The sequence below is a fragment of the Balearica regulorum genome, chromosome 1 (assembly GCF_011004875.1).
Source record: "Balearica regulorum gibbericeps isolate bBalReg1 chromosome 1, bBalReg1.pri, whole genome shotgun sequence".
Lineage (NCBI taxonomy): Eukaryota > Metazoa > Chordata > Aves > Gruiformes > Gruidae > Balearica > Balearica regulorum.
The window spans coordinates 159,374,319-159,397,228 of record NC_046184.1 but is presented as its reverse complement, the minus strand read 5'-3'; the positions used below and the strand labels follow the sequence as shown (position 1 = coordinate 159,397,228).

General features: G+C 39.9%; 1 protein-coding gene across 2 annotated transcripts in view; it reads left to right on the top strand.

Annotated features, from left to right (window-relative positions):
- PCCA (propionyl-CoA carboxylase subunit alpha) overlaps positions 1–22,910 on the top strand; it is a 302,667-nt gene that overhangs the window by 116,469 nt on the left and 163,288 nt on the right. For both annotated transcript variants that reach the window (XR_012833141.1, XM_075740848.1), the window contains exons 12-14: positions 8,629–8,779; positions 18,650–18,793; positions 20,308–20,382. Coding sequence is in view for 1 of the 2 variants with exons in the window: in XM_075740848.1 (XP_075596963.1) it covers positions 8,629–8,779; positions 18,650–18,793; positions 20,308–20,382 (370 nt within the window). In the remaining variant the exon portion in view is untranslated. The remainder of the gene's footprint in view (positions 1–8,628; positions 8,780–18,649; positions 18,794–20,307; positions 20,383–22,910) is intronic.

The window sequence follows — 22,910 nt, the reverse complement described above, 5'->3', positions numbered from 1 at the left end:
TGTTGCATTGCATTCATCAGAGAATATGTGTAGAAAAAAGGACAGAAGGAAGTTCTGATTTCAGAAAACCAGACATAGGTATATCCCAAACCAGGGGAATTGCCAGTGTAATGTGTTCACCAGCTGGGATGGTGTCCCGATCCGATATCGGGGAGGGTTCGATGCGATCCCAAGAGCGAGATTAAGACACAAACGAGGTCAGATGTTGTACAACCTTTTGGCTTTATTTTTTATGAACAGGGGGATAAGGACTGTATATGAAGAGACAACCTGGAGAGCGGTGAAGAGCAAGGAGGGGGAGGGGGGGAGAGACAGAGAGATAGAGAGGTAGTGAGATAGAGGGGAAGGGACCAAGTCGGGGACGAGTCTAATTACCACCACTCTGAGTCCAGTGATGTTCCGTTAGCTCCCTCTGTAGTGTCCAAGCGTCGCAGGTTTTGTCGAAGCAGGTCCCGGAAGATGCTCGAGGAGAAGAGGAAGGAGGACGAAAGCCCCACTGCTTACCAGAGCACGTGTGCCCCTTTATATAGGGTCCCATGCTCATGCGCAGATCGCGGCTGCGTACATGCCGTTCGTGCGGCACGCGCGGTACGTGTTGCCTCCTCGGGAAGCCTTTTCGCGCCCTGCCTCTTGTGCATGCGCGTGGCAGCACCCGTCGTGCGGTACATCCTGCCTCCTCAGGAAGCCTTTTCGCGCCCTGGCTCTTGCGCATGCGCATGGTGGCGTTTGTCCGCAGACCGCAATGGGGGGGGGCCAGTGCCCTGCGAGGCAGGACGTCAATGCAGGGAAATGATGGTGCGACGGCAATGTCGAGATAAACTGCATACAGTAGTGGTCCGCTACAGATGGGTTTGCTATTATTTTATAGCACAGAACTATGTGATGCAATAGGTTAGGATGTAAGGAAAAACACATAATTCAAATGATGGTTACCTTTAGGCAGCATATTAGTTAATGTTGGATCATAATTGTGGGACTGGCACTGTTTACGACCTAGATCTTAAATGAAAAAACAAAGTTTAAATCTAAGGATACAAACCCACTAAAAAAAGCTTAAATGGCTGCTGTTGCTTCCTGTAGTGCTTGTGGATTTCTCAGAAGCCTTATGCCTAAAGATCTTACTATGTTTTTGTTTGTGAAATGTGGAGGCTTCAGATCCTGATATAATGTGCATGTGCATTTATGTATACCTAAGCACTTACAAGGGTCTTTTGCCTCAGGAAGACATGTAAGGCACTGACTGCCACTACTGCCTTCTCATTCTCCGTGTCTCTAGTCACTTAAATGAGGTGACACTGTCTTTCTCTCACCAGGCAACTAACTGTGGTGTGTTTTCTTTCATCAGAAATATCAGTCTTTTAACTTTCTCGGGCTTCTCTGTTGGAGTTGCCAGTAAGTTTTATCATTCCTTCCTATAACTCTACAAAAGAGTGTGGGCAAGTCAATAGCTTCCAAATTGGGCGTGAAAACTCTTCTTCCTTCTTCTTTTTGAATGTTTTAGACTATGCCAGACTTTTAGTCATAGCTTTGGAAGCCTTATCTGCCTTACAGCCACTTGCAGTTGGCTGCAGAATCCATGTATTTACAAAGGGTTACAAGACTGTTGGAGATAAGCAGGGCACTAACTTCTATGAGACACCATAGAGACCCTAAAGTTAGCCATTGTTGTGAATGCTTTTCAGCTAGTCTCATTGATTAATGACTCCTGAAAACACTTTTTCTTGTACGACTGGGTGGAGGAAATATGAAGTCCTCAGCAGTTGTGGTTTTTTTCTCCTGCTGCCATTAAGAGCTCTGAGATAGGTTGAAGCTTATTTTTTTTTGTTAATGAAGCCCAGGAGGTAGGGATGCTATGGACTAAAAAGCTTATTTGTCTTTTGTACAATTTAGGGCTTTTGACTCTAGTCTCTCCTCAAGCCTGTCTTGATTTACTTTTTTCCTGTGGTGATAATTTCTTAAGTATCTAGTTTGAGACCGATTGTTGAAGGCCTTTTGGCTTTGAGAATAATTTCTATGATTTTCTTAAAGTGAAGTCTGCAGCTGTTGAATTTACCCTTATGGGATCATTTCATGTTTGAATGTCCAGTTTTCCTAGGCAAGCTCAGTCTCTTGTAAAAAAAAAAAAAAAAAAAAATCTCTTTTGGGGAGAGAAGGCTCTTGTTCACACCCTGATCACCTTACAGTATTCAAGGGAGCACTGGTGTTCGTGGTGGTCAGTTCCTGAGTTTCAAATTAGGAGACTAACAAACTTTGCTTATACCCTTTTAACGTAGTCCTACTACATAGTTGTCCTACTCTGTTCTGGGAAGCACAGACAATCATAGAATGGTTTGGGTTGGAAGGGACCTTAAAGATCATTTAGTTCCAACCCCCCTGCTGTGGGCAGGGACACCCTCCGCTAGACCACATTGCCCAAAGTCCCATCCAACCTGGTCTTAAACAATTCCAGGGAGGGGGCCTCCACAACCTCTCTGGGCAACCTGTTCCAGTACCTCACCACTCTCACAGGAAAGTGTTTCTTTCTAACATCTGATCTAAATCGACCTTCCTTCAGCTTAAGGCCATTCCGCCTTGTCCTGTCACTACACTCCCTGATAAACAGTCCCTCTCTAGCTTTCCTGTAGGCCCCTTCAGGTACTGGTAAGCTGCTATAAGGTCTCCCCAGAGCCTTCTCTTCTCCAGGCTGAACAACCCCAACTCTCTCAGCCTGTCCTCACAGGAGAGGTGCTCCAGCCCTCTGATCAGCTTCGTGGCCCTCCTCTGGGCTTGCTCCAACAGCTCCATGTCTCTCTTGTACTGGGGCCCCCAGAGCTGGACGCAGTACTGCAGGTGGGGTCTCACCAGAGCAGAGTGGAGGGGCAGGATCACCTCCCTCGACCTGCTGGTCACACTTCTTTTGATGGAGCCCAGGACACGGTTGGCTTTCTGGGCTGCAAGCACACACTGCTGGCTCATGTTGAGCTTCTCATCAATTGATAACCCCAAGTCCTTCTCCTCGGAGCTGCTTTCAATCCATTCCTTGCCCAGCCTGTAGCTGTGCTTGGGATTGCCCCCACCCACGTGCAGGACCTTGCACTTGGATCTGTTGAACTTCCTGCGGTTTGCACGGGCCCACCTCTCCAGCCTGTCAAGATCCCTCTGGATGGCATCCCTTCCCTCCAGCATGTCAACCACACCACACAGCTTGGTGTCGTTCGCAAACTTGCTGAGGGTGCACTCGATCCCACTGTCCGTGTCGCCGACAAAGATGTTGAACAGTGCCGGTCCCAGTACCGACCCCTGAGGAACACCACTCGTCACTATTCTCCACTTGGACATTGAGCCGTTGACCACAATAAGACACATCTGATCATCGCCAGTTTTTTAGTTACTGCTACACAAAACGTCCAGTGATTTACAGTAATTTGCTTCTAGCTTCACATCTTTTTGGAAGATGCTATTGGCTTCTCATTTTACCATAGAGGCCGAAATTTAAACAGATGAGTAACATTTAATAGTCTCTTGTTGTTCCTTAGTTCAGTTTTTGTTCCTCCTCTGCGCAAACTCTTCTCTAGTCATTTTCAGAGACAGTTGCTATGAGACAGTGTGCTTTGGCAAGAAAAAACGTGGGGGTGTGGTTGTATTTTCCTGTCTGCTAGAGTGAGTAATAGGGGAGTTTTCCACATGTGGAGAAACAAGACCTGTAAGCTTATCAGAAAATCCATTGATCTTTTAGGATCAACCTAAAGTAAATGGATCAATGAAAGGTAAATACACAAGAGTCTTAGCTGACTTCTTATTCAATAACTGGAGCTCAAAGGAGCGCTCTTAAACTTTACTTTGGTGGGAGCAGGTGTCCTATCTAACCGTTTCAGAACCTGTTAGAAGCTTTTTAAAGCACACTAACTTTTGCCTCACCACTTGGGTGAAGGAATGTCCAACTGTTCAGAGGCACTTGGCTATCTGTACTATTTGATGCCCAAAATTAAAATTTTGGAATGTTACGGAGAAGTGGCACACAAAGGCCCTTCCACTGACCATGATCATCTGGCACTGTCCTTTGCTGTAGCAGTCAAAGAGATTCAACATTTGATTCCCCATGGAATACCATTTAGAATCACTTAGGTTAGAAAAGACCCTTAAGATCGAGTCCAACTGTAAATCTAACACTAACAAGTCCAACCACTAAACCATGTCCCTAAGCACCACATCTACATGTCTTTTAAATACCTCCAGGGATGGTGACTCTATCACTTCCCTGGGCAACCTGTTCCAATGATTGACAACCATTTTGGTGAAGAAATTTTTCCTAACATCCAATCTAAATGTCCCCTGGTGCAACTCAAGGCCATTTCCTCTTGTCTGATCACTTTTTACTTGGGAGAAGAGGCCAACACCCACCTTGCTACAACTTCCTTTCAGCTAGTCATAGAGGGTGATAAGGTCTCCCCTCAGCCTCCTTTTCTCTAGGCTTAAACAACCTCAGTTCCCTCAGCTGCTCTTCATCAGACTTGTGCTCTAGACCCTTCACCAGCTTCCTTGCCCTTCTCTGGACATGCTCCAGCACCTCAATGTCTTTCTTGTAGTGAGGGGCCCAAAACTGAATGCAGTATTCGAACTGTGGTCTCTTAACTATGATATCTTAAAATGTTGAGCTTCAGGATACTGAGCGTTAAACCTTCTCTCTACACTTTCAAGTGTTTCCTGGGCAAGTAATGATGGAACAGGTTTACATGCTGTAGCAGATATGTATTGTGAAAACTGTAAAACCGCTCCTAGATGAAAATATGAACATGCTTTTGAGAGCAGTCAGAAATACAAGGAAGGAAAATTTGTCATTGAACTTGCCCACGTGATAAAAGACAATGGCTGGGAGTGAATCATAACCTTTTTTTCTTCTGTTTGGACAATATTCTGTGGAACATGCTTTACAAAGACCTCTGTACCAGCATACGAGATCCATATTAGCATCCACAATGAGCAAGTCGTTAGAATTTGCTAGCTGCCTCCTTTGTTGTCTCTACTTTCTCCACTGATTCCGTGTCCTTTGGATTAAACCTTTGCATCCAAGACTTTCCAAATAAGGTGATTCTTCAGACAGTCTCTCAACAATTTCCCAAAGTTTTCCTGAGTTTCATCTCAGGCAGGAAATAATTTATGATTTTTTTTTTTCTTCCTAGCTGAATACATTCAGAGTTGAGATTGCCTTATCTATCCTAGATGTTAGTTTTGTGGTCTCTTTTTAAATTGAAAGATGTTCTTTCAGTTTCAGTTCCAAGGACAAAAATATTTGTTTCCATTTCTGTCTGTGACAGAAAGATTTAAGAGGCAGGAGATTTAAAAGGGAGGCTAGTTTACCAGTAAGTGACTGCATTAGCATACGAATGAAACAAACTATTTTTGTGACCTTTTTTTACATGCTCCGTTGTTAGCTTTTCTCAAGAATGTGTCTGTGCTTGGAAGGTGCACAGACAGCAGCTTCTTTCACTTTCTCCAAGCACTAAGCTATCTCTGAAAGATCTCAGTATGATGCGTAGTACTTCAGGATCATATTCCAGGTTAACTGCCAAGGTGCTGCTTGAAGGCACTGACAATTTGCATGAATGCATATAGACAAGAACTTAGCAGAAAGGTATGTTATTGAGCTAGACTCCATGTACAAGCTCTCCTTAGAGTTGTGCTGCATGTATGTATGTATGTCAGACTCTACATTTCCTATCACTTGGTCTAGAGATCCTTGAAGGGTTTGGAGTTAAGAGAAACAGGAGCCTGTCAGGTTTGTGACTGTGTACATGATTCATAGGTGGGCACAGTTTAGATGTGGAGGCAAAACTGTTCTCAAATACTTTAGTGTATTTATGCCTGCGGTGTGGTAGTACATAAGAGATATCACAAAGGAGAATGCTTTTTGAAGGTAAGTAATTTTTTAAACAAACAGTATGCCTAACTATTTCCTAAGAGCAGGTAAGCTGACCTTGACATTTGGAAAATGAAGATCCCATTTTCTCCTAGTGTAATGGTATCTTCAGAGGTAGTGTAAACGTTATTGATGATTTTTTTTTGTCTAAGCTGAGCAGTAAATTTCCACTGACAGTGTAACTGTCTGTACCTTTCAAAATCTCAACCTTAGCTGTGAGTGAAGGTGATGGAGATATTTTGGGAAACATTATCTGATGAACTAGAAGTGGAAAGGTAACATCTTGTCCATGTGGTCATCTCTCTGGATGTAGAAACAATGGAACAAACCAACTGTATTGTCTTTGATCAATTTGACAATAGCTTGAAGAAGGTCTTATGAGTGAAATGTCAGGTCTGATCTTATTTTCTCTTTTTGGTGCTTTTATCTCACAAATCCTTTTTATTTTGCAGCCTTCGTGCTGCCAGAGGAGCTATTTAGTTGATAGTGTAACAGGTATATGTGTGAGAGGGATTTGAAGTCAGGTTTAAAATGCTGGGTTATCAAGTGAACATCTAATTAGATTGGATTAGAGTTATTTCAGTTGTAAAAGGTGCATTGTTAAAAAAGAGAGAAACAATGTATATGAAAGGTAAAGCACCTGAGGGGAATAGGAAAACTTTGGTTAATTAACCTAGCTGATTGCAGGGATGATCCAGTCATTTTAGAGTATAAAGCTTAACCACGTGGCAGAGATCAAGTTTAGCAGTGTGACACCTCTGTTCCATTCTTTGGCTACACCAGGAGGTGAACAGAGAAATCTCAGACCTACATTTAACAAACATAGGGAAGACACCACTGTAATAAAGGGGAGTAACTGTCTTTCATCCATATCAGAAGTAATAATAGTCATTCTAGAAATAGAGTACGAAGCTGACATTGAAAAGGTTCTGTTCTTCATAAGCCACTCCTTGACCTTTCCTGATCAAAGTCCTGCAGAAACCCCAAATTGAATTATAGATTGTTGATTTTGTGTAATGTATTTTCCTCTTATTGAATCAAAATAAGAAATATTATGAAACTCTTCTACATTGCCAGTACCTATTTTTGAAAGGTATGACACTGGTTTTGCCTTTGATCTGCTGTAGGATCTGATAGCTTTCTTGGGATCAGACTTGATTTCCTTTTCCTGTTGATCCCGTTGTTTGCCAAGAAAGAAATTTTTTCCTAAATTCTGAAAATGCCTACCCTACCATCCATCAGGATCTGCCTGTACACACTGGAAGGATGGAGGTGCTAAGTAGTACTTTTTCTTGTAAAGAAGAGGATTCTGTTGTTTCCCAGTTTGCCTAGATATTTCCTCACTTTTTGTGTCATGTCAAATATGGCTTTTTGTGGCAGAAGTCTCTAGCTCTTCTGCGAGTTCAGGTCTTGGTAAAAAACCCCATAGTAAGTCCTGACCCAGCACTGGCTTCTGTCTGAGTGCAGTCCTGGGCCCCAGATGGAGCTTCACTGACTTTGGGGTACGTGGAGGTACCTTCAGGTACGTGGAGGCTCCTGATTGCTCCTCTGCAGAATTAGAACTCTCTCTTGAGGACACCTCAAGAAATACGTATTTTCTGTTTAAACAGTAATTTAGAGGTAAGGTAGAAATGACTTCCTATTCCTTTAACTCAGCTGTCATTTTAAAAGTACTTTGTGTCTGATATAAGTCACTGCAGAAATAATAATAAGTATATTTATAAGCTCGTATAAGATGAACAGCTACACGTTGTCTTTCATTGAAGATCAGTGTATCAGGGTGAGGGACAAACAACTTCACAGCTTTAATGGAAAGCAACAGAAACTTCTCTAGCTCTAAATTAATAATCTGCATAGGTTAATCTAAATCTGAATTTGCAGTATAGAGGAGAGTAACAAGCAGGGGATATGTACCTTCCTGAATCTTTCGATCCACTGGATGAGTGGATGTGGCATGGTGTGCCCCTAGAATCAGAAGGCTTGGCATTTGGGTAGTGTTCATGGTGGCTCCCCAGGTGGTAGCTGAGCTGCTCTTTGGGTGCCCTTGAGTGTGTCCAGGATTTGTGGAAAGGAATGAATTGCAATTAATAAATGTGGATAACTATTCTTCAGTTTACAAGTAAAGGTGAGAGAGGAAATACAGCATATGAAGGTTTGAGTCCTGATATTTTAATTAAATATTATGAATGCCCACATTTTCATCATTGCAATCTTATTCACATAAGAAGCCCAAATAAATGCTTCGTTAATTTCCAAAACTTCTTTATTGCATAGAATATCAATGAAATGGCCACACTGTTTTAATTCAGAGTCAGAAAACAAATTTCCTTTAGACTTCATGTCTTGTGTTTTGACATTCATATTTCCATTTGTTTAGTTACAGTTTTTTGGCAAATAGATATGCCTTCTAAAATATCATGGATTTGTATGTTTTTATTTTTGTTTAACTTGCTTTATTAGAGATCTCAGTGTTCTAACAAAGTTGTCTTCTGTTGTTTTATATTTTAGAGAATACTGTTATTTATTCTGAATTTCCTGTACATTAGCAGTAATTGCAAAGCATGCAGTATATCTGTTTAGGAGCAATATAAATGTAAAGGCACACATTTGACAGTCTAGACATGTTTTCATAAGTTAAATAATGATATTGTCCCTCTTTTGGTGGTAGTTTAAGCAGAAGATGAAATTATTGGTTTTTTTAACTAAAGAAAAGCATTGTTTTTGTATTGTAGCACTTTTCTAGACCCTGAAACTCGAAGAGCAATGGGGGAACAAGCAGTAGCTCTTGCCAAAGCAGTAAAATATTCCTCTGCTGGAACAGTAGAATTCCTTGTGGACTCCAGTAAGAATTTCTACTTCTTGGAAATGAATACTAGACTTCAGGTAAGAAAAACAGCTCTACAGATTCAGAAAAGTGTTATTTAAAAAAACAGAACATAACCTCCTTCCATACTTAGGGGTCTGCTCCTGCAAAGACTTACACATAACTAACTTGACGCACGTGAGCACTTCCCACTGAACTTTTAAAAGATCTACTCAGTTAAGCCTGCCTATACAAGACTTTGCAGCAGTGAGCCCTTGCACAGCACTCAAGTAAGCATTTGGAGCTTTCGCTCTTTGTTACACTTGACCTAAGGACCTTGCAAGAGGTCACTGTTAAGTGCCACTGTGAGTTCACAGTAAGTGGCTAGCCACTGTGCTCTGATGCTTTTCCCCAGTGGTCCCTGGACTTTCTTTTTTATTTTGTTTTATACTTTGATCACTTGCTGAGTTTCTCTAGGAGGGTGATTAATATTATATGTGTATATTGGCAATAAAAACACCAGCAATCCGCATATGATTGAAATTGTGACTGGAATGCAAGTGTGTAAAAAGCATGCTGACATAGTTTAGGGTTTTTGTAACGACTCGTGTAGTCTGTAGTAGATGTTATAATCTACACTGCAAATGTATGGACAACCTGTTTTATGGAAAACCCCCTCTACATCTTATTTGACTGTTATAATGCATTTCTGATCATAATCTAAGAAAACAGGCACATAACTTAAAGTCTCGATATCATTCTTAAAGACAGTAAGAAAGTTCAACTTGTAAGCAAGTAAATTCCATCATCTTTATCCTCCTTTTCTCACTTGGTCATGACAGTTATACTTCACACGTTTTTGCTAGGTGTTTGCTAGGTATGATCTGGTCTGCCTTTAGACTCAGAGAGGGTGATGGTTAATGATGATGTACAGTTCATTAAAATATTATGAAGAATTTCTGTCTCTTTGATCATATGCTTTACGTTTTTTCCAATGTTGTAGGTTTTGAGAGAACACTTTTTAGTGACTGTGTTCTTGTTTACATAGAAGAAAGTTAATTTATTGTTTTCTGCATACCCCACCAGAAGTTCAAAACCATTTCCTTGCTGTAGTACATTATATTCTATCAATTTCTAAATGGAATTAGTGATGGAGTATCCTTGGACTTGATTCCTTTTGTGATTTGTTTTTAAGATGTTATCTTTGCTGTGTTGTGGTGTCTTTCCCCCTGCAATGCATAGTGGTGTTCAAAGTCCCAAAACTCAAACTTACCTAGTTGTAGAGGTCTCCACATATGTGGTAAGAAAGTTTTCACAATTCCATCTTTAAGGACTTTAAAGACTCCTTTTGAAATACAGCCTAAGCAGTTTGACAGTCCCCTATAATAGCAGACTCATTCTTTCCAACTCTTGAAGAAATTTGCTAATCTTAATTTACAGTACTTGAGTAGATATTCTCTAATTCCTCTATCCTGACTGTGTATTGTCTCTAATTAGCATTTCTGCTTGAGGCTGGAGAGTAGTAATTTTCTCTGATTCTTCCCCAGGCTTACCCCATTGATCTGTCACTTCTCCAGGTCTCAAGCTTTACTTTCTGTTCAGCTAACAGTTATGCAACTAACATCTTGTTCTTCCTCCCTTCTATTGAGCCAAACATAGAAACTCTAATGAAGCTTGTCCAGATTTAACTTCAGAACCAGGAGAGACTCTGGATGTCCCTGTATTGCTTAGCCTTTTCCTTTTGCATCTCCTAATTCTGAGCAGCGGCTAAGATGCTCATCTACCCTGTTATTGCTGAACGCTCTGCAGTTGGAAGAACTTTCCTAAATGGTGGACATCTGATCCATAAATGATGCTCCTAAGGTCTTTGCTAGTGTGCACTTACAGATGCAGCTACCTGTCAGCATCATCAGAACATGTCGACTAAATTATGCAATTTCCTGTGTCTGTTTTAACATTTCAGCAATCTCTAATTAGATCACTGTACCCTTTTTACTTTACATGCAGACTTAGAATATACTTGTGTTAAGCTAACTAAACCACATCCGATACTTCGTACTGCCTGCTGATTTCTCCTCTCCCTCCCTTTGGTGTATCTGTCAGATATCTTCCAGTGTTTTTTGTAAATTATTTTGCAGTAATTGAGAGTTGGATTATTATTTGGCTGTCTTTTTGGGGAACTCTGGGAATATAGGAAATATTTGGGAACTCTTTGCTACATAGTTCTGCAAAAAAAGTATAAGTAGCACCTTACAGGAAGTTTATATTTTATTTAATTTTTGAGCGTTGCTGCAATACAATATGAGGTTGGAAAGTAGAAAAAAGTTGGTGAATCAGCTCCATTGTGTATCATGTAGGCTACACAAATCTGTTACAGATGTTTCACTGCCTCCAAGTGATTCAGCTAGAATGATTTATTCTTTGCTGTTGGCAATGTACTTTGTTGTATCTGCTGCTCTGCCATCTTTCAGAGGCTAGATGATAAGTGTGAGACATGAGACTGGATGATTGCACAGCAAAACTAGTTATTCTTGCTTTTCACAAGAAAAAGTAGAAATGGCTGCCCTAGCAGCCTTGAGAAAACTTCTGTATGTTGTCATTTAGGGCACTTTCGGAGTGGTTTTCAGGCAGTTTACCACTGTTAGGATTGTTGAGGCAGACCAGATTTTTAATATCTAACTCTTTATAGCTGCTCATGCTGTGGTGTGCTTTGTGTTACCTAGTTGTCATCAGCCTAATCAAAGGCAGTCATAGTCCAAAATAGCCAAACAAGAGCTTTGAAATAAATAAAAAGTTTCTGACCCCTTAGACTGATGATAGCTTTTCTAATTTAAAATTTGTGGCAAAGTCCACTTCTCGTGCTACCATCAGGAATGTTGACTTTCGCCAGAAAAGTCTCTTCTGCTTTTCACTGGAAGATTAGAAAATGTTGCTCTTTATAGGAGGAGAGTCTACAGTCGGTAAAGAATGAATATGTTAACATACGGGTGCGCAGTGTGGCTAAGCTTCTTACAGGTGAATCAATAGGTGACAGCAAAGGGAAAATGTCACATATTCTACAAGTTTGTAGTACCTTCATATGAGAAGCATCTCTCGTTGGTTTGAGGAGAGATGAGAAAAGTGCGACGAGCAGTGTGAAGAGAGCACTTACCCTGAATACAATTTGTATGCATGTGTCTAAGGTCTGTTCCCAACCTGCTGCCTCCGCAACGTGTTGTGCGGTTTAAATAAATAAATAGCACTCCCTTCCTCCTCAAAACATGATCAAATTTGCTTAGAGCAACCTAATTGAAAAGATCATTTGTATAGACTGTATTCAGCACAGTGGAGTTTGAGAAATATGGTAATTTGAGTAGCAGTGTGTTTTCTCCTCATGTGACAGTTTGAATGTTTTTGTCACAACTTTTTAGGGATTAAAAGTTAATTTTGATGTGCTTACAGGAGACCTACTGAAAGCAAATGGCGTATCAGTATGCTTTTATTTTACAGTTAATTGTAGAGAGAGTATTTATTTTATGTAAATATTTTCAAGTTCTTTTAAAGTAACTTGATTCTAAGGTATAAAGCGAATGTAAATAAACTTCCACACACCCATAAAACATTACCCACTGTGAAGATTTCTGTTCCTCACTTTCAGTGTTTTCATCAGATTTTACTGACCTCTGGAAAACGTCACATTCCAGAGCTTTGTCTTTGTACAAAACTGGCTGTGCCTGATGTAAAAGTCAGAGGAAGAATTTTTTACATGCGATGTGTCTCTTTCTACCTCCCTTTTCATCTGGTTGTTCACTCATGAAAGTATAAAAAGCATGGTTGGGAAACAACTAGGAGTATGGAGAAATCCTGTTGGTGATGAGAACGCCACCGTTTATAAACTCCTGGTTTTAACAGTCTCTTAGTGATATCTGTATTCTGCCGCACATCATTAGGCAGCACCTGCTACACGTTTGCTCGGTGAAGAAGGAAAATACTGTAGCTGCACTATATAAACAGCAGCAGCAAAATATAAATGGCAAAGTGAGGAGCTGAGTCTGGATCACCAGCTAAAACCACAGAGGGGTGGTGACTTCGGTGTCCGTAGCGGACCTGAGAGGTGGTTTTGTTGTCTCGGTGCGCGTAGCTGCCTGGGGGATGAATTGTGGTAGGTGGGCAGGAGTATGGGAGCAGTGAAAGGGGCTGTCAGGAGTTAGAGGAGTAGATTTCCACAAAGTCTGAATGGCGAGATTTCAAAGGAAAGTCTCAAGCGGCTGTTGCGGCTGTTTGCTGAGACTCTTCATATTTCTTAATACTGGAATCTTGTTTTACTGTGACACTTTGCTTCAGTCATTTTAAATAGTCTAACAAACAGTGTCAGATGGTAAAGACTTTCAATTGCTGCTAACCTGGGCTGAATTTGAACTACTGACCTAAAGGTGAAAGGTCTCTTATCCCATTACCAATCCCCTAAGCCCACCAGAATCCATTCTGCACACAGTTTATACCAGCTGTTCATGGCCATTTTTAGAACCGAAAGAAAAGGTAATTTTGCTGCCAAACAACACTTCTTCACACAAGAGGGTCAGCCGACAACAGTTAACCAGATTTTTGCCACATTCTTGCCTCCTAATGCAACTTCCATTATGTAGCTACTGGTTGTCTGCTTTTCAGGCTTCCCAAAAGAACTACAGAAAAGCATTGCTAATTGTTGTTGACAGAAGAGAACGACATTGTTTGTGTAAGTCATTGAATCTGAAAGATGCCATTAACAGTGCCGCCAGGGCATGGAGTGATATCTTAGAGACAACATTACCCCATAACTATCATAGAATACTATTAAAAAAAGTAGAGAAAAAGGCGGCTTCCCTCCATTTTTAATAAGGAGAGAAACAAAAGAGCATTCTTCAAAGGGTACATTAGTTTCTTTCCTTCGGTGAGTTTGATGTGAAGAAAACCCAAGAATGGCTGCAGCCTGACCAGAACCACCTTGAACGAAGTACTCAGAGGGCTTTAATAGTGCTACTAAATACAGTGAAAGCAGGAATTGTATCTTTAGGAAAGAAAGCGTAGGGTTTGTGGGTGTAAGTTTCTGTATTTTTTTATGTGGAGTATATAGTGGAAAGGAAATTGTGTCAAATTACTGAATTTGAAGTAAATTAAATATTTTTCTAAATTGTTATATGCTGTTATTAAATAATTAGTTGGTACCAAATGTCTGTGCATTAGTTTTTATTTCTGCAACATCTTAAGAAACAGTAAAAGAAGTCCACCTGAGTGTCTTAGTTTATGGAAATTTTTGTAGTTCTGGTTGCTCTCAGTTCTTCAGTCACATACTAATAAATCAGAAAATAAGCAGCAACTCATATTATGTACTATGTCTATAGAAAAGGACAACCTAGGAGATTGCCTGTTACGTATTCCTGTGTGCTTTCCAATTGTTCTGTACGTTAATCAAAACATTGTCTGTACTCCAGCAGCCTTTTTGAAAAGCTATTTTTTACTATGTGCCCCCAAACCCCATATAGATGGCTGTTGTGAACTATTTTGTGGAAAGTTGTGACCCCAGAGTGCTCCTGCTCATAGTAGTCAGGAAGCTGGCATGCCTAAAGAACAGAACATGCGTGCACCTCTGTTGCTGTTCAGTTCTCCGAAACAGAACCCAGGCTTACTGAAATAAAAGGGAGCTGAGGAGCATCTGTAAGTTGATGGGTTTGGGTCAGTTGATACTGGATTTGGCTGCCGCAGAAAAGCCCATGGGATTCCAGGTGAATCATGTTTCCTGGAAACTGAGGTATATGTTGAAAGTTAGTTTTGAGATTATTTATCTGAATGTAAAGGAGTATATGACACCAGCTAGGGATTTACAGTAGCAGGGGTGACACAGGCTGTAGTTTTAAGTCTACTGAACTTCAGATTTTCTTGGCCGCTATGGTCTGCTTGAATGCTCCAACTGGTGTGTTAGTAACTTGATGCCTTATGCACACAGGGGCAAGAGCAATCTCTGAGAGTATCCAGAAGCGTTTGCTATTAGATCTGAGTACCTTAATGGTCTTGAGAAAAATGTGGCCTGAAATTATTCCCCTGAATATAAGGGAAGCAGTCATTGCTCATTTAATTCTTAAGCTCCAAACTTGCACAACTGTGTGTGTAGCTGTGGATGAGCCCCAGTGTGGTAAAGCTTTAAGACCGTTGGCAGTCACAGAGCAAGATGAGAGTTAGCAGCCTCTCCATGCTGTTCTGGGGATGGATGCTAACTGCACTGTGATGTTGCAGGTTCCCCTAGCTCTTTTGTACCTGCTTCACCATCTATATACTGGATCTTCTTCCAGGCTTTTTCACCAGTGTCGCTTGCTGTATAAACTGAAAGAGATAAGGGAAGCAAAACCACTTGTGATGCTCATAGGGAACCTGATTGCTGAGAGGTGTCTGAAGAAGAGCAGATCCAGTATGAAGGGGAAGCACTTTCCCTTTACCCCATATGGGTGTTGCTGGCCATAACAGCTATGGTTTTGTGGACTTGAAAGCAGGAACGTAAGTGGCATTTTTTCAGAGAAAGATGTGTTTGTGGATCATAAAGTGAGGAGTAAGACTTTTTAAAGAGGTATGTATTGTACTGAAATGCATTGAAATGATGATTTGTTGTAAATTGTTTATGACCAGTAAAGGAACTGATAATAAAAGTGATACTTTTGGCAGCTGACTAATTGGGAGTTATTGCTGATCAATTTTTCTGCTTGTCTTGTTGAGAATAAGGTACAGCTGCCTTGATATAGCAATGATCTGTATATTGCTTGCTACAGACATGTCTGGTTTTGCCCTTTGTGTTAAGGACAGAGATAACGTGTGAATTTACCCGCTATCGTATAACCATACCACCATGTGCTCTTACCTTATTGACGGGGGCTTCACTGGCAAGGTCTTGGATTAGCTGATTACAAAATCTGAGTATGGCCCAAAGCTGGAAGTTGATCAATTGAGTGTGATTCAACTCCCTTTGTACTTGCATTCATTTCTTCAAAAATGTAGTCCTTGACTTTACTTGCCATTTTATAGATGCTGAGGCTGTTGACGGAGAAGAGGTATAGCATAAAATTAATAGAAGAAAATACAACAGGTGGGCAAAACAAGAGTGACACTTGAAGTAGAAAGCTGAAAAGTAAAATAGGAAAACATTTAAAGCCTGGTTTTTAATACAGATTTAAAAATAGATACAACGGTTACCTTAGTTAAATAGCTGTGACAGTTATTCTAGAGCTTTCATAAGTAAGGAATGATGGTGCCTGTCATCTTTTTTTGGGAGGGGAGGGAGCGGTCTAATTTCTTCACTTCTACCCCCATCCTTCCTTGCTTTGTAAAAGATTAGAGCTTTAATTTCAGCTCCTGCATGTATCTCTCTGTGGGAGGATTCTTGCACCTCCAGAACCTCATTGCAGGGTGCTTGTTGAACCAGGATATGGCATTACTGCTTTGTTAATATCCTTTTGTACTGTATGCTGAAGCATATTCTGTATCATGCTAAAAATACTGCTCCCCTCCTGCACCTCCCCTTGCCAAAAGAAATCTGCGAATGGTAAAACAAGTGCAGTTTGAGCTGTGCACCTCACCGAAAGGCTAAAGTTGCAGATAAGTTGACCAGGATTTCAAGGTTAGAATTATTTTCTACCCCATTTTGGTGATCTGATGGTCTTAATGTATACTAAAAATGCATTTTAAATGTATGTTACCCAAAAATTAGTGATATGATTGGTACTGTCTACATTATGCCTAAATAGCACTAGTTGAAGCACAGTCCTAAAAGAAAGCAGAACAACTTCTCCCCACCCCAAAAAAACCCCTGAAAAAAATTTCCTTGTCATACTTTCTGAATGCTGTTTTGTGTGCAGACACAAAGGGAGTATTTTGAAGAAACAGAAGAAAATATTGACCAAGTCAAAGATCTGTATTGAAGAATGGATTAAATAAATGTTTGTGAGTTGTAAGAACCAAACAACAAAAATATTTTTCTTTCCAGAAACATTCCATCCTATTTTGATCATCAACAATAAAGCAGAAAACAACAACGAAGCTATTGAATCTGGAATGCCAATTGCAATCCAAGAAAAATGACAGTTTAACTAAATAATGCAAATGTCTGTGAGGAAAAAAAAATATTGTGTTTTAATTGCTTGGAACGTTAGAATTCCAAACATGTTCTAAACTCGAAGGTAATTTTTTAAAACTTAAATTCCAAAATAAGAGAATAAGCTCTGTTGTCCCAATATGAATGTGATAAGTAACGTTCTATTCAAACTTAAGGAGTTTTAATAGAAACTTCAAGTCTTAATAGAAAGTGAATTGTGTCAATTTAGCACTGCAGGGTAGACACTGAGATGTTTCATAGATTCTCCAAATACTGTTGTTAAGCTTGACATGCTGGAGAATATTACGTGTTAGGTAGAATCAAGATTGAATCCCAAAGGTACATCCTTAAACTGTATAATCGGATTCCCATTTCAATGTCACTTTTATCCTTCAAAGAATAGGTGCTTGTTTCAGTGATGATTTGTCGTTAAAATTATGTCAAAACATCTTAAAATGTTGAAACTCTAAACAAACTCACAGCACACACAGGGCTAATTATGGATGCCATCTGTTTATTTTTACAAAGCTTTTTTCTTAAAGACCAAAGCATCTTCTTGTTCTGATAAAGCCACAAGATTATTATAATGACTAAATGTTTTCCTTAATACTAGTGTAGTTGAAGGAAGACAGACAAGTAGTTTGGTTACTGACCTTTTCCGGTGTTGCGAAATGTACGTAGTATGACCTCTCATGATAGCGAAACCATTCTGAAGTGCTAAGTTTTCTTAGGGTGTTTTGGCCCTTGGAACACAAACATTTTAAAATAGCAGTTCTGTCATATTTTCTGTATGGAAGGTCTTACAGCTTTCTCTGAAGAGCATGCTTTTAGCATGCTTCTCTCTTACTTCATCTATACAGTGTCCCCTCCTGTCTTTAGGTATTTTTTTACTGTACTATGTGTAGTTAAAGATTTTTCGAAGTTAATAAATGTGTAAATTTCTATTCCCATTCCAAGGGGGGAAAAAAAGCACGTATGTGCATATGCGCGCACATGCGTGCATGCTTGTACGCACATGCTGGGCTTAGTGTGAACGACGGGTATTCCCATGGCAGCATCATCCAAAGCCGTTAGCAGCAATTTGCTGAGAGCGCAGAGCGACTCTGCTGGTCCAGCCCAGCTATTGTGCATGCTAAGCACTAACCAGATAAGTCTGGAGGATTGGGGGGGGGGGGGGGGGGGCGAAAAAAAAAAAAAAAAATTGAAGGATCCATCTGCTCATTTCTGCTACACTGCGCTGATGCAAGATTACGCTAATCTGGTTGCTTGTCAGGACAGGTTAGTGAAAGCAGGCGAACGGGTGAGATTTAGGGTAGGCTAGTTCTATGGAAAATTGTAAGCGGCTCCTGTATGTGCCATGTTAAGTGTAGCAGAATGGGTTGATTATCAGCTACTTTGAGATTTTTCAGTTAAAATATATTTATGACTACAGTGTGAGTCTTTTCAAAACAAAGTCAAATGGGAAAAGCTTCTGAACAAAGGCAAATTAACTCATCATTACCAGGTGCATTTGAATTTGTAAAATAAACGGAAAAGAAAAAAAAAACAAACCCCAAGCCCTCCTAGGTGTTCTCTATAGTTTTCCTTTTGTATGCTGCTCCTGGTTATTGTGATCTGCTAATTATTTTATTTTTTGGGCTTTCCCTGCAAAGAAGGTGGTTGCTGGAGTTTGTCAAGTAGATATTTTTTTTTTGTGGGGGTGGGGTGGGTGGAGGAGGGAAGACCAAGATGAAAATCTATTCTTTGTCTGTTCTCTTTTCTGGTCTAATTTCTTGTTTATCTCTGTTTACAGGGAGAGCAGATTTTTTTAAAGTTGTTTTTGTTACCTACTGACTGACAGTTCTTGACCTTGCAGGTTGAACATCCCGTCACAGAATGCATTACCGGCCTGGACTTAGTCCAAGAAATGATCCGTGTTGCTAAGGGTTACCCTCTCAGGCACAAACAGGCTGATATTCCCATCAACGGCTGGGCGGTTGAATGTCGAGTTTATGCTGAGGTAAATGAGCGGTAATGGGGAGGAGGGAAGGTGGTTGAATTGTGGAGTACTAATACCCAGGTGTAGATGGATACAGAGCTGAAGTCAAGGAATATCGTGTGAAAGTCACAATTTAGAGCATGTGACACAAATGGTTAATGAGCTTTTGTGTAATTGTAGAATTTTTATTTTTTTAATTCAAAGTATAGTATGTATTTCAACATACCACCTTCTCTGAAAGTGGTAAAAGAGATAACTAAGGCTTATTTTCTAAGGGCATTTGCTTTATGTTCTGTTCACATTTAATGATGCAGCACTGGAGTAATTTGCTACAGTTAACTACTGTTTCCAGGTTTCTTAACTTGTGTACTTGAAACTTGTTTTCTTAAAGACAGTTGAAATTCAATGGCTTACATAATTTTTGTTGTTGTACTAAAACATTTTAATAGGTTACTGAAAAAGCAAGTTATATATCTTCTGAAACTACAGTTCATAGGACAAAATTTCAAAGCGCACTCCAAGACAACAACTTTGTAATTACAGTATGATTCTGTCACCTTAAAAAAGCTTACTAAAACCCCATTTTCAAGCATGTTTAGGGCATTTCAAGGTAATGTCTTTTTGCTGTCATTTTTGATACATGAAAATCAAGATTTGTTAATTAAAACATGATGCTTAGCTTCCTTCACTTTTAGAGGAACATTTTAGGGAACCGTGCTTTTCAAAAATAATTCAGCACCTTGATGTTTTTCCCCTCGCTTAACTGTCGTGGCTTTTGTGACTTAGAGCATCTTACTTTACGTTGTGGTTTTTTTTTCTCTTCATGACATGCACTTAGTCTTCAACGTGCTCTACTGATTACAGGTTATATGAACTATTTTGATAAAGAATAAATATGTGCCCTGTGATTGGCATGGGAGCTATTTTGAGTATGACTAGGCTTTACCCTCGAGTAACTGATGCTTGGGGTTTTTTTTTTTTTTTTTTGTGGTTGACTTAGAATCCTCATGTTTATAAGTAATGGAGCCAACTACTTTGTGAGTTTGGTGATTCTGTAGGCCATGTATTTATTTGCTGTTTATATTGCTATTGCATTATGTAGGAGATTTCCAAAGGCGTAAAGGTCAGTTTGATTTCTTAAGACAATTGAATTTCTAACTGGCCTTTTTATCTCTGAAGTTTTTTTCCTTATGCTTTCTTCTCAACTCCACCCTTCTAAATACTTTCCTGTCCTTCTTGCAAGACACAGAGTAGCAAATGAAAATGTCATCTTTGTATGTTTTGATGGTATACATGTGCAGAGCACTTCTTTCCTGCTTTTTGACTGTGATGCAAGAGAATTTATATACTTCTAGTTGCTTTATTTTGGAGTCTCAGGGGTGGGTGGATGAAGAAATGTACTTCAACACAAGTAATTCTGGGGAAAAAAACAAAGTTATTCCAGCAGTGGTTTCTGTTAGACTTCAAGCTTTTTGATATTATCTTCTCTGCATCTGTAAAAGCTTAACGCTTTCTCATGTTGAATTTTCTTTCAGGACCCCTACAAATCTTTTGGCCTGCCATCCATTGGTAAACTGTCTCAGTATCAGGAACCATTGCACGTGCCAAGTGTAAGTAACTTGGTTCTGGTTTTCATGGGTGCCGAGTGTTTCTTTTATAGTCAGAGACTATAAGTACCAGCAGCTCTGTAAATCAGACCTTTTTTTGCAGCTTTTTGCTGGGGCGGGGACAGGACACGGCAATACTTATTTGTGCAACCTGAAAAACTGGTTAAAAATGTGCAATTCCAAACTGGGCTTAAAATATTCAAATTGGGTATAACAGGAAACTAGTATATGTTGAAATATTTTGTTATAGAACATAACTTTCAGCTTAAGTTTTTCAAACATAGCTTTAGTAAAAATACCGTGGTGATTAGAAAGGGCAACGAAATGTTGAGTCAGCTCTTTAAGCACAGAGAATTGGGGACACCAGTGAGAAACTGCCAGTTCTTTCTGTTTAGCTTCGTAGCCTTCACAGGAAATTTGTTACATTGATTATTACGTGTTTCAGGATACAGTCTAACTATATGGAATGGCTGTTTAACAAATAGTGTTTTCTACTGCATGTAAAGAACAAGGACGCTGCCTTTCTGTAAAATCAAGGTATTCTAAGTCATAAGTGCACATATATATGACATTGTGTCAGTTAGTGGAATGACAAGATTGTACCATCTGTGAATGCGATTATTCAGTCTGCTTGCACGGAAAATAGTGAAAGATTACAGGAGGAATCTTACATGTGGAGATGTTATTGGATATATGATTTATTTTGCTTCTTAAATTGTTTTTGCCCGTGTACTTTCCGAAGGGACCTGACCCTTTCTGGTCTTTAAGGCTTCATGCTGTGTTCAAAGCCTGAAAGCAGAAAAAAATTGTGAAGATCTAAAAGGCATTATGTGATCTTAAGGAGGAGATGAGGGAAAAAGGTATCATTGGATGTATCTAAACTTTTTTTTTAATGAAACAAATAGTGTGTTTAATAAGAATTTATAATGAATACTCCAGTGGTTGTTAGAAGTTTTCACCATGTTGTAATAGCTAACAGGATGTCAAACATTTTGCCCTTGCAAGTTTTTGCAATTTGCAATTTTCCAAACGTGAGACCTGTTGAAAGTACAAGTGATAATGGACAAACTATACCCCCTACAGTCTTTGTCCCACCAAATCTTTCTTCAATTAATGCTGCAGCAGGAGTTTTATGTAATAACATTTGCGCTTGTAAGCCATCCATACAAAGCAAAAACAATTAAAATGCCTTAAATGTTCTGCTTACTGCTGTTATTTGCTTGTGTGAATGTTGCATGTCAGCTAAATGGACCACGGAATAGATAAAGTGATTGGGTGCAGGAGAGTGCACACTAAGCTTTGTCTATCATTATTGCTGGGAGCAATCAAATTGATGCCAGCAGGACAGTAGACGCGTTGACAGCTGTAATTATGTATCTCCATGGTGATCACTTTTGGCCTGTCATGGAGGCCCATGAGTCCCCTCCCTTGCAAGCATTTAATCAGATTGGGCTGTCACTTGTCAGGTAGACGGGGTGGGCTGGGAGTTGGGCTTAGGCAGAGAGGTGAATTGAAAATGAAGGATGGGAGATGCCTGATCGCTTCACGTGGTCCATCGTGGTACCGAAGAAGGAAATTTTAATTACGCTGGAGGCTTCAGAGCAATGGCTTGAGGAGCTCGTATGGAGTGTCTAGGCTCTTTCTGCTTACTTCTATTGTCATATTAAAAATAGAACAGCTATTTTTATGTAGACACTCATGGTTTGGTGTCTTAATACGTATTTTGCGCCACTGCGAAACTAATTTCTCTCCTGACAATGTCGTGCTGCTAAGAACAAAATTAATATAACTAAAGAAGTTCAGTGTTACAGGCCCATTGTGCCACAGTGTTTGTTTTCTGCATTTTAGAATTGTCAACAAGTTGGCTTAAAAAAAATTAGCAGAGGCTTGTAGTGTGTCACAGTGAGTTTGGCTTACGAGTAGTGTATTGCCAAATACATTTTCAATTAATCTCTTCTTTGTCTTGAGTTAGCTCTGGTTGTCTACTTGCACCCGTGTGTCAGTTGCTCAAGCTGGTGGAACTGGTGTACATGGCTGTGTGAGGGTTTTTTCTTAGCCATAGATAGGAACATACTGGCTATTTTGTGTCATGTAGTCTCTAATTTCCTTAGAAGATGCTACTTGTAAATATAATTTTTTTTTCATTTTTGATAATGAAGCTTCAGATAGGAAACCACAAAAACCCGTGTTATGATGGTGAGCATTCGTGTTCAGTGCTCTTACACAACGTAGCAAGTGTACTGCCCTATCTGAAGAGCTCCAGCATTGCTCTTTGCCAGCGGGATGGGCAGTCTGGTCTTTTAATGACTCTTACCAGAAACAGAAAGCTCCTAGACTCTGATATGGCAAACAACTGAGAAATACTAGAACATGTATGTGTTGGTAAGTAGAATTTGATGCCCTAATAGTTCGTTGCAGGACTTGGGACATAGATTGTTTTCATCTTTCGGTTTACTGTTGTCCTGGTGTAATAACACATAGTGGTGGTACAACAGCAATGAAAGTGTTGGGAGCTGTAATACTGACGAGCT